The following is a 13,760-nucleotide window of genomic DNA, read 5'->3' as shown; positions in this document are numbered from 1 at the left end:
AATATTAAGATAGTAATAATGATAAGTATAACATAAATAGAATATTAAAGATATTAGATTAAGAAGATTAAAAATCTTAACAATTTTTGAATATATATTAGTATAACATATAAGAATATAACGAATGAGAATTTTCAAAATATTTAATTACTATCGTTATATTATTTAATTAAAAGATAACAATAATAGATGTATTCATGGAAAATATGTGTATTTTAATTATGAATATATAAGAATAACAAATCAATTATTAGAGTATTTTTATTATTTTGATTAAAAAATATCCCGTCAAATCGCAACTTAATGTGTTTTTCAAATATATTACAAAAAATATCACATCCTAATAGTTCATCAAATCATTTGGTATAAAAAATAAGATAAGACAATAATAGTAAAATTAATATACAAAGATTTGAAACATTATTAGTATATTTGAAACTACGAATTAATGTAAACAATAACGTGTTGTACATTGAGTTATCCACAACATAGGAATTAACTTAATTCCAACAATAAAAATATTAATTCAAATATGTATATTATAAAAATGGCAGACTTAATAGAAAAATATGTATAGTAAAATATTATGGTTGTATAGAAAAATATATCTTCCAAATAATAGAAATCAATCTTTAATTAATGAGTTATTTTCATACAATGATTATTAGCTAAAACATAATCAAATAAATAACATTTAATTATACTATATTTGAATGCTAAAAATATATTCAAATATTTATACATAATGAACATAATCTAAAATAAAAATAAGCATTCAAGAGATATGCTAAAAATCCTTATGACTTTATATGTAAAAAGAAGTCTTTATATTTATAATTTTATATAAAGAATATAGAGGTGAGATATTATCCAATACAATTTGAATTTTATTTATTGAGTTATTTTATAGTCAAATATTTTCTATAATTATACTTTCCACAAATCAATGCTTATACAAATGCATACATAAATGTTAATATTATACATATACCCTCAATAACCAATGTTAATATTACAACTATATGAATGCAAAAAATATAATGGTTCAATATATGATTTATTGATGTTATAAAATATATGTACATTATTTGTGCATTATGCATAAACAAAGAAGCGACCCGTGCAAGTGCACTGGTACACTACTAGTTATAATATAAACAAATGGTTGATATAATGATATAAGTCTTATTAGATTCTAAAAATACTAAAATAGTAGTGATCTGATTCATGTGAATGATAATTATTAAGAAAAATATTCATATACCCAAAAGTGATTAATAACTTGCTCATATGGTAAAGAGAAAATATATTTGATAGTAAAAAAGAATTAATTATATTGATAGTAACCTCTTTTTAAGGATTTAACACTTTAATCCCTGATATTATAATTTTTTTACTTTACTCGTTAACTTTAATCGAAGTTAAATACCAATTCCAAATTCAATAAATACCAATTCCAAATTCAATAAATACCACATGCATGTGATGCTTCAACCCCATACACGATCAACATATATTTAGTACTTGTTGTTAACTAAAAAATAAACCTTTTATTTTATAAAAAAACAACAGCTAAAAAAGAAACTATAGTTCTAATGTAAATGACTACTCTGACCCACTGCCCGAGATAAGGAACAAGGGTTAAGATATCTATTACCTATATAATAAAAAAACCCCTTCATGACATGTGTCAATCTCTCAATGACATGTGTCAATCTCTCATGAACTCCCTCCATGATGTGTCAATCTCTCAAGCCCTTATGACATGTGATTTATTTAAAAATAGAAGGAATATGATTACCTATACAATATTAAAATATAATGTTACTATAGCAATATTAAAATAATAATAATAATATGAATCATAACATATTGTTTGTAGCTATTTTAGATTAAATAATATTTATTTTTATAGTAATGTTATTTTCGAATCAAATAATAATGAAATTATAAATGTATTGATGATTTTTTTGATTAATAGGATACTAACTATATCATGTTATGTATTTGTAAAAAACAATGTTGAGAAAGTCGAGCAAGATGTTAAACCAGTAGATGACCCATATTAAGTTTATCCGATTTAAACAGTTAAACCGTATGGTTTGACCGTATGATTTTATATATAATTAATAATTTTTAACAATATGAATACACTGGTAACGTATATGGCTTTAACCATGCGAATGCACGAGCAACATACATATTCTTAATCATAAATGCACATGTAATATGTATTCTTAATCATGCGGCAAAAAATATCGTCCCGTGCAAATGCACGGGTAACTTTAGTATTAAAAAACAATCATATCCTAACATAGAAAATTACCATCATACATTATTAATTTAGAAATTACATAACTTTTTTTGAGAGAGTAACAGATGATAATTAAATATAAAAGATTAGTGCTATCAGTATATAAAAAATGCATACAATTTTTTTTCTTTAATATCTTTTGCTTAAATAGTTGTGACTTTTCAAATCAATATAATATTTATGGAATTTTTTAAGAATGACATTTATTAAGAGAGATAATTATACAAATTGGAGGGATTAATTTTTTATCTAAAAAATGAAAAATATACATTTGGTAATATCCAAAAAAAAATCATTATAATATTTATGGAATTTTGGGATTAGGGCTCATAATCTATACCGTATGAAAGTGAATATTAAAGTAAAATTTTCATAATTTTGGAAAGTAAATAAGAAACGGTAATAGGATGAACCATTAGCCATTGTTGTGAATTTTTCCATATAAACCATTTCCACCATTTTTGTAATCATCACCATCACTCTTCATCTCCAGGGTTACCGTTAGTGACTTCACCACTCACGTAAGGACCTTTTATCCTTTCTTCAAATGCCATCATCATTCCCATGAACCACACATCTCAACCACCCTCCGCCACTTGCACCAGTTGCGCCACCACTCAACGCCTCTCTCTCATTATCCACAACGTCCGTTACCTCGCTCATAACCGTCACTTTTGCACTAATTGCCTCCTCAAGAACCACCACGGTCTCTTCTGTCCTATTTGCTTCCAAGTCTACAACGATTCCCCTCCGCCGCATCAGCGTCTCATGTGCCTCCGTTGTCCCTCCATCGCTCACCGTTCATGTGCTCTCCCGTTCTCTACAACCACCGCGAATGCTGGTTCTGTTCCGGTTTTTCTATGCCCTACCTGCGCTGATCATAAGTTCTCTTACTTTAACATCTCCGCCGCGGATCGAATCTCTAGAACTGTGGATGATAAGTCCTTCAAGGTGCTTGCTGCTGCATCACAGATTGCCGCTGATTCGATGAATAAAGGCGCGGCCGCGGCTAGGTTTGAAGCAGAGCGTCGCGCTGTAGAGGCGGCTGTGGCCAGGAAGAGAGCAAAGGAGGCGATGGAGGAGCTCGCGAGTATTCAGGCAAAGGAGGAAGAGGAGAATAGTTGTTGTGTTGTTGATCTCAATCTCGATGCTCGTCTCAATGTCACAGAAGAATAGTGTAATTGCGTACAAATTTGCAATGAAAACATAAAAATTAGACTGTTAATTTGGTTATTCATATCGTAAATCGTGTTATGGATTTTGGTCCTATCCATGTTTAGGGCAGATTTTGATGATCAGGACTAATTGATCATACTGATTTCATTATTCAAATATTGAATTGATTTTCTAACATGTTCATTTCTTATTCCCCAATCTAATATTTGTGCACCTGCTTTATAGTTTTAAAAGTGATTTGAGTCAAGTATGAGCTTGTGTTGTGTGGATGTGCTCTAGATGCATATCTTGGTTGACTTATTATCTGTTTGACCATATCCTTGTCCAATGATTCTGTTACCTTTAACTTAAAAACATTTTGCAGGTATATCTCATTGTATAAAAGAGGATTTCAAATTATAAACATCTTTTAGTAATATTGCTTAGACAATATTGGAGCTAAAGTCTTAATTTGTTTGATTTGTGATAACTTACATATTGATGATCTTGTGTGATAATTCTTATAAATTAGTACAAGCTCCGATGTTTTGAGGAATGATTTAGTGCAAATATGCCTCAAATATCAAGTAAGCTGCTTTTGGAATGAGGCGGCTAAAAAAATCACATATTGTTCTTTCAGAAGTTTTAGGGTTTTGGTTCCCCCTATCATTGTTGCATTTTCAATTTGGGACAAACATCTGTGTGATGCTTTCATGAGATTATAAATTTTGCCTGCCTATTCTTATTCTAAAATCTGAAATAGATTATTACTATCTGCTGCTCATCTAGTGTTATACCAAGTAAAGTGTATATGATTTTGACGTAGGATAACATTTAAAAACGAGGAGCAACTCTTACTCAATGGCTTTTCCTTAGGATCCATATGTGTCTTGGTTGCTACTTCTTCCAGTAACCCATTAAAAAAAGTTTGAAGAAGCAAAGTAAGGATCTTCACAGAATAAGATCAACTCAAATCAGTTGGAGTGAGGATATATATGCTTGATATATGTGAGTGTTCTGGCTTTATTGAAAACATGAGTGCGTGAGCTGGGATATCACCTTTTGAAAGGCTATATGGATTTCCAACAGTTTAAACTCATTGTAATTTGGAAACCATTTACGACCAAAGAATTAATGTTTTTTTTGTTCTTTTATGCAAAAACAGACAGGACCAACCTTTCATTTTCAATTTTTGTATTCAGCTAAATTTCTTTTCTGATATTAGTGCATGTTTTGTTTTTCTTGTAGTAAACAGTACTGCCCCTATCTATATGCTCCTAGTTTGTTATAGCCTCCCTGGCTTGAAATGTTGCAATTTCAGTGACTTTCTATTAGGATATTGTCTTATTTATCAAATTTTCCATGTAGTAATCAGTACTGGCTCAGTCTCTATGCACCTTGTTTGCTATGTCCTTTCTGATTCCATTGCCTGGAATTCCAGAACATGCCAGCTGTTATAAATTCGGTCCTCATGATTTCATAATGTAGTGGGACAGATTTTATGCTGTATTAATGTAATTTGCATGTGTATACTAATGCACTTTGGCTTTAAATCAAAAGATGACTAATGCACTTTATCTAGAGATTCCGTTCAGCATATCTTATGGTTTCATTTCAGTCTCAGTTTTCTTTGTGAAGATAACATGCAAGTTAAGAAATGGTTCTCAAGGGTAAAAAAGGACAGTTGAAGTTGTTCTATCAAATATTTGGGTCCTTGCTTGGGTCTGCCTTATTGGCTCTGCTCCTCTTCCTCTTCCTGCTGCGGCAGAGACAGGGGCGAGTACTTGCAAAGACACTCCCACGCCCAAGTAACTGGGTTGAGAAGTATATATGAGAGCATAAATCAGGTAGTTATGAGTTAGAAACTCCCCAAGATGAGTAGGTCTAGGCATCAGTATTGCAAGTGGAGGGTAGGAGTTCATGGTTCACGACCCTGCCAGCCCTACATGGCATTTGTGTTGCCAGGAGGACGACAGAGCAGGCCCGTCATAGGGTGGCCTTGGGTCTAATAGAACCTGGGTTAGCCCACTGGGCTGAGAGCCCAAGTATTTGGCGTAGAGCAGAAGCTTTAATGTATTAATTGCCTGTGTTGTGAAAATTGAGGTTGATTTTTTTACCCCTTCATTGAGGCAAAAGGAGAATTAACTCTTCTCAATTTATGGGAAAAGTGTGATGAGCTACTTGGAATGGAACCAAAGAATGCTCTGGATTGTATTCCCAATTAATCCATGGTTTTTCCTTCATATGTACATGACTATTGTTTCTTGGACTAGATTTCTCTTCTTTTCATGTCATATTATGTCATTGGTGCAATATAACACCAAAAAAAGATTTACCTATTCGAAACGGAAATGTGAGGGAGGTGAAACTATTTTCAGACTTGTTGATTATAAAGACTTCAAGGATAGACATAATTTTGTTCCACACTTAGAAGGGCTATTGATGTGAAAGCATCAAAGGAGCAAAGTGTCCCAATCCCTCTAAATGTGTTAGGTAAACTCCTTAAAACGGCTATATGCTTGCACACAAAATAGAAGTAAAGCATCTAATTTCATCCCAAATCAGATGCTTCTCCAAAGAAACCTTAAAAATACAAATGCCACTGTTGGAGTACCAAATAGTAGCAGGATTGCACATTGCCATAAAAACTTAGCATCTTTACTTCTGCTGAAACAACTAAAGATAGTAACAAAAAAATTGCTGTAATAACTCAGTCTGTTTACTTCTACCCAAATCAGCAATTCTGCTAACAAAAGTTTGTCCAAGGACTTGGGGCATTCCAAATGTTTACCAATGATCATTAAGGTTGAACAAACTACAAAGTATTCCATAAAGAACAGAAGCTAAATTTCTATAATGTTGTTTTAAGTTATGCTTCAGTTTCATATCTTCTAATTTTTTCTCATTTAGATTGAAGTGGGTGATTTTCTTATTGTAAATCAATCTACGAATGACTGTTTACTTTTTGGATTCTTTTACTGATATTCCATGCTTATTTCCCCACAATGTCTCTAACCATTAAAATTTTTAATACTTAATTGTAGCGGGTTTAGAATCCATTTTTACTTCAAATTTTGATGATATTATAAAGGAAAGATCTTTGACAATTTTGCTCTGCATTTTGATGGGTATATTTGGCCTTGAATGCCAGGATATATCAATTGGACAAGTCACACCAGTGTGGTACCTTAGCACACATTCAAAACCTTATCAATCCTTTTTTCCCTACCTACCCATATTATATCTTGATTTCTCTCTCACAATGAGTGAAGAAGGAGGCATGCTTAGTGCTTATTGTATTTGGTGGCAATATGGTAGAAGTGTATTTTCCTGAAGTTTTTGATGCCTCATATACTGTGATTAATTATGTTAATATGAATAATAACAAGGACACATGGATCCAACAGTTTTCTCTCTTTGGCTAATCCAAGACCCTATTATTACAGGTTCATTTGCTCATATATAACCCTCTCATCATCAATAATATCAATCCCATAAATAATATCAGGAAGCTACAGATTGCTACTTTCTCCAAAATCTCCACATCCTCTGTATAAAAGTAAAGAGATTCGTCATCAATTATTGAATATCCTTTCAACCTGTCCTCCCGATTCTTTTCACACTTGTTCCTAGTACTAGTTCACTAAATTTTAAGTGCACGAGTCTATCACTTAGTGATGTCTAGGAATGATAGATGTACACAATCATGTCGTGCACAACTTATTATAGTTTGTGACAATGGTCAATGGTGGTATGGTCAGGGTTCCCAGAGATATTTTCTTGGGGGCATATCACATTGCTGCATGTATAGGATTTCCTAAAGCTGCATAGATCAGAATTGCCATAATATGAAAAAATAAATGCACCAGCCGGGAATCGAACCCGGGTCTGTACCGTGGCAGGGTACTATTCTACCACTAGACCACTGGTGCTATTTGGTATTCAACTCAAATTTCAAGTTTAAGAATACTAGTACACGAAGCTAAGTACGAAGATGATTTGTCTAACCAAATTAAACATCCATACTATGTTTATAGTATATCTTTACACCTTTGCTTCTTGGTTTTCTCTTATTCTTTTCTTTCTCTTTGTTTCACTCCAACACACAAACGGTCTTATCCCTTTACTTTCCATATAAAAATACATGTAAAGCAACAGTTCCGATGTTTCAATTAAAGTAATAATTATTCTAAGGTGTTAATCTCACTTTTAATGGGAGAGTAGGTTGCCATTTGAAAAGTAAAACTGAAGAAAAGAAGATAGAGAATGATTTAGATTATATAACCAATAATTAGATGATCAAATTTGTTTTTTTCTCTAATAAAGCTATATTATGTTCATCATTTTATAAATAAATAAAATGCATTATGCTTTTCAGGAGAATGTCCAGAAGAACTAACATATATAAAAGAGGGTTTTGAAAAATAGATGATTGATGATGTGTCATTCTATGGTTGATTCTACAATTTTCAAATTAATTTTCCCAAATAACATAAATAATCACAAAATTTTCGGATCACAAATTCTAATGGGATATGAAACTCTCCAATTATGATGAGACGACTCCAAAATAAGACGGGTCAAGATAAAGATGAGTCCGAATTCGAAAATGACAATTTTTTCCCTTCAATTCAAAATCAAAATTATCAAAATTTATATATAAACTCAACTAAAACTTAAATCTTACATACATCATACATCAGTATATAAACGTAAATTGCATCCTTCAAATTAAAAACTATCACATTACTGAAAATTAAAGAAGACATTAAAAATTTCAGAATAATTTAAACCGTCAAATGTCAACATAAGTTGAAGTAGTCTTGTGAATGATAAAAAAATACATGAGAACTGAAATGATAACGACATGTCAATACTCAAAAGTTAACACAAAAATGAATACAATAACTAGTTATTAACTGAAAAATGAAACTTAAAACAGAGTTCACACAAAATACAAAAAAAAACTAAAAATTAACTAGTTTTCTATCAATCTAAGATTCATGGACTTGTAGGTATTTGAGTTATATGAGTTGAACATAATATATTAATAATACTTATTCAACTAATTCTTGTTATATAACTATAAGAGACGGGCCGGATAACCCGAACATAGACCCGAACCCATCATTTATTGACGACAAATCTGTCCCTTTAATCAGGTCTGTCATTTTTTTATTTAGATGGGTCAGACCTATCCCTAAGTAATCGGATTGAGATAAATCTACGAGTCAGCTCCGGTCTTACTTACTCACCCCTACTCTCCATTGTAAACTAAAAAAGTAAAAATGGGCCGGTCTATTTATGTATTGCATCGTAACATAGTCACTGTTTGAAGCAATCCTTAGTTCCTTACAGTAGCATAGTAAGTTGTTAAGAAATGCAAACAATACTTTTCTTTTCGACACTATTTTCATCATACATTTTGTTATCCAATAGAATTCACGTGGGACCCATTAAATACAAGGTGGAACTACCCCAAAGTGTGTTACTGTGTTAAATAGAGTATTGAAAAAGTGTGTTGGTTATACTCAAATGAGCTCAACCTATTATCAACAATTTCAATAATTCAAATGCTAATCCTTAATACAAACTGTAATGAGATGTGGAAAGAAATACAGATCTAATACATTTGGAATTTTTCCTTTGTTTTCTGGAAAACCTCTTCAGCAAACATAGCCTCATTACCATCAGCTCTTTTAATCTCCAACTGTGCTTTCTGATAGAATCCAGTACCTCGCAATGCATCGGCAATAAAATCATCAAACCCGATAGCAATTGCTGCCTCAGCCTTCGCTCCGTAAACCAGTCTCTGTTTGAAAAGAATAAAAACAATTATGATTAAAACAGGATAAAGTTGAGATAAAAGAGTTACATACGAAAAGCAGGGTATTCGAACCTTAATTCGGGAGAGGTGGATTGCACCAAAGCACATGGGGCAAGGTTCACAAGAAGCATAGATTTCACAATCTGAAAGTTCTATCTGTTTAAGCTTCTTACAAGCCTGTAAAATGAAACCATTGGATGGATCAACTGTTTGCCACTAATTACATGAATAAAGTATGCTACACCTAAAGCACAAAAAAGGCACACTATACAATCAGTTATTCTTGCATATGAACCCTTGTTTGGCCACTATCAGATCAACATTATAGAGTCAGAATTCGCAAAAATAGAGAAAACTGGGTATGATGTCCAATTATCCATATAAGCTTAACAGTTGCTACATGATGCCAATAAGCTAAAACCAAAGGCTACCAAAGTTGGGGAGGTAGCTTATGTCAATGCTTCAAATCCTTTCATATATGTCAAATGAAAGCTTGTAACCCTCAAATTAGTAAATCTCGTAAGTCAATCTTAGAATAGGATCATATCAAGTAGATTTCTTTTCTATGTATATATAACTCTCTCGAATGATTCAACAACTTGCCCAAACGATTTTATATGTGGATACCCCCTTCATAATTTTAACAAGAACTAAGGATTGCATACAAAGAATCAATTGTCAAACACATGCAATACCTATATTTACTAAAAGAAAAGATACATTTTCATTATGTATAAAGAAATTATTTGGCTATCAATAATCTAACCTCGCGTATAGCAGTCACCTCGGCATGAGCAGTTGGGTCAGTGTAACTAAGAACCATGTTGTGAGAACTAGCAACTATTTCATCATTACGAACTATTACAGCACCAAAAGGGCCTCCATGTCCACAATCTACCCCTTTATATGCTTCTTCAACTGCCTTTCTCAAAAAATTGTGATCTCTGTCCTGCACAGCTAATTAAGCAAAAACAACACCAGCAGGAAAATAATGAGAGCCTAGTAATACCAATATCAAGCAGGCAAAAAAACAACTCCAAATTGTTGTTTTCCATTTTTCAAATTTAAGAACATATGTAGTTATATGCACATCCTATTAAGCCTAATGTTCAATAACAATACAACATAAATAAGAAAAGAGGGTCACAAATATCAATGTATGAATCAGAGTCGAACTCGAACAAGAAGACTTTTACCCTTTAGATGTAATGTGATGACACTTTTACCCCTAAATACACAAACAAAGGCAATAACTTGCATCTCCAGTACTGGAGACGATTATTTTCCGAATAAGAAAGTTGAACGATGCAGAAGCATTACCTTCCTGGTGACCAGCAAAAGCAGTAGCTACTGAAACAGTTCCATCCTTAGTTTCCACCACTGGAATCAATCAAAGAAAACATAAATAAATAAAAAGTCAAAGTTAATGGAACATTGTGCTCTGCACAATACTTGTTCAATTGGGTATTGAATTTCAAGGATGATACATATAAACCATCAAAATTAATCACCACACATCACAATTTTAGATTACACAACCTAACATGTTTCAAGCATGTGTTGCAGAAACAAACGAAAATTAATGGACTTTTCCTTTACTTTAAAATTAGCAAATAATGCAAAACGATGAAACCCCATAATCATAGAATTATTATAAAAAAATGAAATTAGGGAAAAGATGATTATAATAGAAAGTAAGGTATATACCGTTAACTTCTTCCATGACAGAGTAGATGCAATTAGGAACAAGGAAATCGAGAAGCGTAGCGTGTTGTGTGGGAAGGAAGATGATAAAGAAGAAAAGGAAGAACAATGGAGAATGCTACGCTGTCCACGAAAATAAGAATGAGATCGTTACGTAACTAAATTATATGGAAAATGAATTTGATATTAACGAAAAAATATTGTATAGAGAAATATTTAGTTTTTAAAATTTTAATTTAAATATTTTCCAACAATCAGTAATAAATAGTGATACATGCAGGGAAAAGTTATATATAAAATTACCATTTTCATTTGTACTATTACTTATTTGAGTTTTAATAACAATTAAGAATAGAGAAAAGTTCACAAAATGTTTATATATATATAAACTTAAACTACTTATAATAAAAAATTCTCACTTATATTTTTTCTAAAACAATGACTATCATATAATTATTATTTAAAAATACATAATAATCCAATATAATACTTAAGAAATATATGTCTGGTAAGTTGAAGGAATCCATAAAATATAAATCAAAATATTAAATAACTAACTGTTGTTGTTAGTAAATTATATTTGTGAAATGGTCACTATACTTCCATATATTTTTTGTTATAAAAAGCCATCCACTGGTGAATATAATAGTGCATATATAGTAGCTAGTTATATAAAAAGATAGCTACAAGTGATGTAGGATTGTTGAGACAAAAATATAGTAATTTAAAATTGATGTACTACTGTTCAGACCGAAAGGACAGCCATTTCTTCCCTCGTTTAAAATTTTAGCTTTCAACCTTTCCTTGCTAACACACAATCTAATATATTAATTTCAATTTTATTATTAGTAATTTAAATTATATGTATGTGAGGACCAATTTTATAAATAATTAAACTTTAAGAATATCATTCAAAAAAATAGTTTATAATATCTATTTGCAAAAGAAATAAAATTTAAAGGTATTTTATGAACTTTTCCCTTAAAAATAAATAGTATATAATACATCCAAATTGTAGAAAAATTCTTATAATGTCTGTTAATATATTTTATTCATCTTGTTATATATCAATCACAATAATTTCATATCTGTTTTTTGGTATTACCAATTGTATCCTCTCATATTTTTTGAGTACGGAACTACTTCATTTAGGATTCCTAGTTACCTCTCCTAACAATTGTCCCTAGTAGGAATTTCACAACTTATTTAATAATAAATCTTCATGTTTCAACAAAAAATATTATCTTTTTAAATCTTTTATCTTGATATACATATTAAAAATTCAATAAAAAATTAAAAATATCACACAAAACTATTTGCAAATCACCCAAAACTTACTAAAATTGAATATCAAACGCAATACTCACAATTTAACTCACTTACAGACAAAACAACATGAAATGACTTAGAAGAAAATAAAAACAAACCTATTGCGAGCTATTAATTAAAAATATAGCACACTAAAAAAGATTCCCCTATTGATAATGGTGATGAGGGACAATGATCCATAAGTAGGTCATTTAATTAGTTCCGAACCAACCAAAATATATCATGTTAAAAAAATTAAATAAGACCAAGTAGGATAAAGAGGACACAATCACATGAATGAGTGTCATATGAATTCTATTCTCAACTTAATAGAGCTCAACTCTGGAGGAGCTTATCATCAAGAAATTTCATCCATCGTGACATGAGCTACCAAAAGTTGTGAACATCCCATCAAATGTGTCATTCGTTTATGTTATTATAGTAATGTTATTACCAATGGATGGAGTTAACACAGATTTGTCTTAAAGAAGATCAATGTAGATGGCATGCATATTAAGAAGATTTATATTAAGCAGCAAAGAATTCTGATCATAAAAATGTGTAAGCCTTGATTCCTCTTTACATGGAACCATGGTCACCCTTTTGAGGTACAATCCCAAAAAACATCTTCCCATTAGTTTTTACCAACCAGAACACCTCCCAACCTAAAACGTGTAAGTATCAGAGTACAACTAAGAGGGGGGTGAATTAGTTGTCTTAAAATAATGGCCGTTTTTTCTTGAAACTTTATCTTCATTTGTCTTCATAAGTCATCTTCCTTTTCTTCTTTTTGGTGATGTTGGTGTCTTCATCGAAATCGTGCCAAGGTCAGGAGCAAGATCTTCTTCACAATCTCCATCTTTTTGATGATGACAAACCAATATCTTCTTGACAATGTAGCTTTATGAATTTTATGAGAGTAGCATACTTGATGATATATCTTGAGTTGTCTTGAGTATGCTCCCCCTATCTTGTATGCTCTCCCTTTCGTTTGGAGTGAAGTGTCTGGAATAAAATTTGACAGAAAATACATTCTCCCAACTTTTCTCCCCCTTTTGACTTCATCAAAAAGTAGAAAAGCCAAGAGTCCAGCACAATATATATAGCATACATGATATATAGCACAATTGATATAGCAATAATAGCATATCATAATATAGATGTTCAAACATTTAAATCATAACATAACATAGTAAAGCAGATGTTCAAAAATAAAAACATAAAAAAAAACAATGTTCAGAAATATGCTGAAAATACAAACAGAATAACAAAATCCTAGACACACTCTAAGACTCAGGCTTAGAACTGTCTTCATCAACTTCCATACTGCTCAGCTTAGATGAGAGACAATGAAGTTCATATTAGATTTGCTGATTCTGAGTATCGAGAGCATCCATCCAGTTAGTGATGTAGCCTCGAAGAGAATGCAACTCGTCCATAATCATATGGTTT

The 13,760-nt window shown here is 31.4% G+C and overlaps 2 protein-coding genes and 1 non-coding gene across 3 annotated transcripts; 1 reads left to right on the top strand and 2 right to left on the bottom strand.

Moving 5' to 3' along the window:
- LOC109329020 lies at positions 2,665 to 3,667 on the top strand. Its single transcript, XM_019562680.1, has one exon. It carries the CDS (start codon positions 2,879 to 2,881, stop codon positions 3,488 to 3,490), a length of 612 nt encoding a protein of 203 aa, XP_019418225.1. The 5' UTR covers positions 2,665 to 2,878; the 3' UTR covers positions 3,491 to 3,667.
- TRNAG-GCC lies at positions 7,331 to 7,401 on the bottom strand. The gene has a single exon. It is a non-coding gene; the product is annotated as a tRNA-Gly (tRNA).
- On the bottom strand, positions 8,800 to 11,171 carry LOC109330249 (guanine deaminase-like). The gene is made up of 5 exons (XM_019564363.1): positions 11,004 to 11,171; positions 10,617 to 10,676; positions 10,063 to 10,253; positions 9,369 to 9,473; positions 8,800 to 9,281 (listed from the first exon to the last, which is right to left on the bottom strand). The coding sequence occupies exons 1-5, from the start codon at positions 11,017 to 11,019 to the stop codon at positions 9,093 to 9,095; spliced, it is 561 nt and encodes a 186-aa protein (XP_019419908.1). The 5' UTR covers positions 11,020 to 11,171; the 3' UTR covers positions 8,800 to 9,092.

Source organism: Lupinus angustifolius, chromosome LG16 (genome assembly GCF_001865875.1).
Source record: "Lupinus angustifolius cultivar Tanjil chromosome LG16, LupAngTanjil_v1.0, whole genome shotgun sequence".
NCBI classification, from domain to species: domain Eukaryota; kingdom Viridiplantae; phylum Streptophyta; class Magnoliopsida; order Fabales; family Fabaceae; genus Lupinus; species Lupinus angustifolius.
This window is presented reverse-complemented; position numbering and strand designations above follow the sequence as displayed.

What these genes read in the sequence shown, in the direction of transcription:
- LOC109330249 (XM_019564363.1), bottom strand. An exon ending in TTTTGCTGGTCACCAGGAAG is followed by an intron (nt 10,254 to 10,616) that starts GTAATGCTTCTG and finishes TTGCTTAATTAG; the next exon opens with CTGTGCAGGACAGAGATCAC. An exon ending in TCCACCTCTCCCGAATTAAG is followed by an intron (nt 9,282 to 9,368) that starts GTTCGAATACCC and finishes CTTTTCAAACAG; the next exon opens with AGACTGGTTTACGGAGCGAA.
- LOC109329020 (XM_019562680.1), top strand. Translation starts at nt 2,879, where the DNA reads ATGAACCACACATCTCAACCACCCTCCGCCACTTGCACCAGTTGCGCC.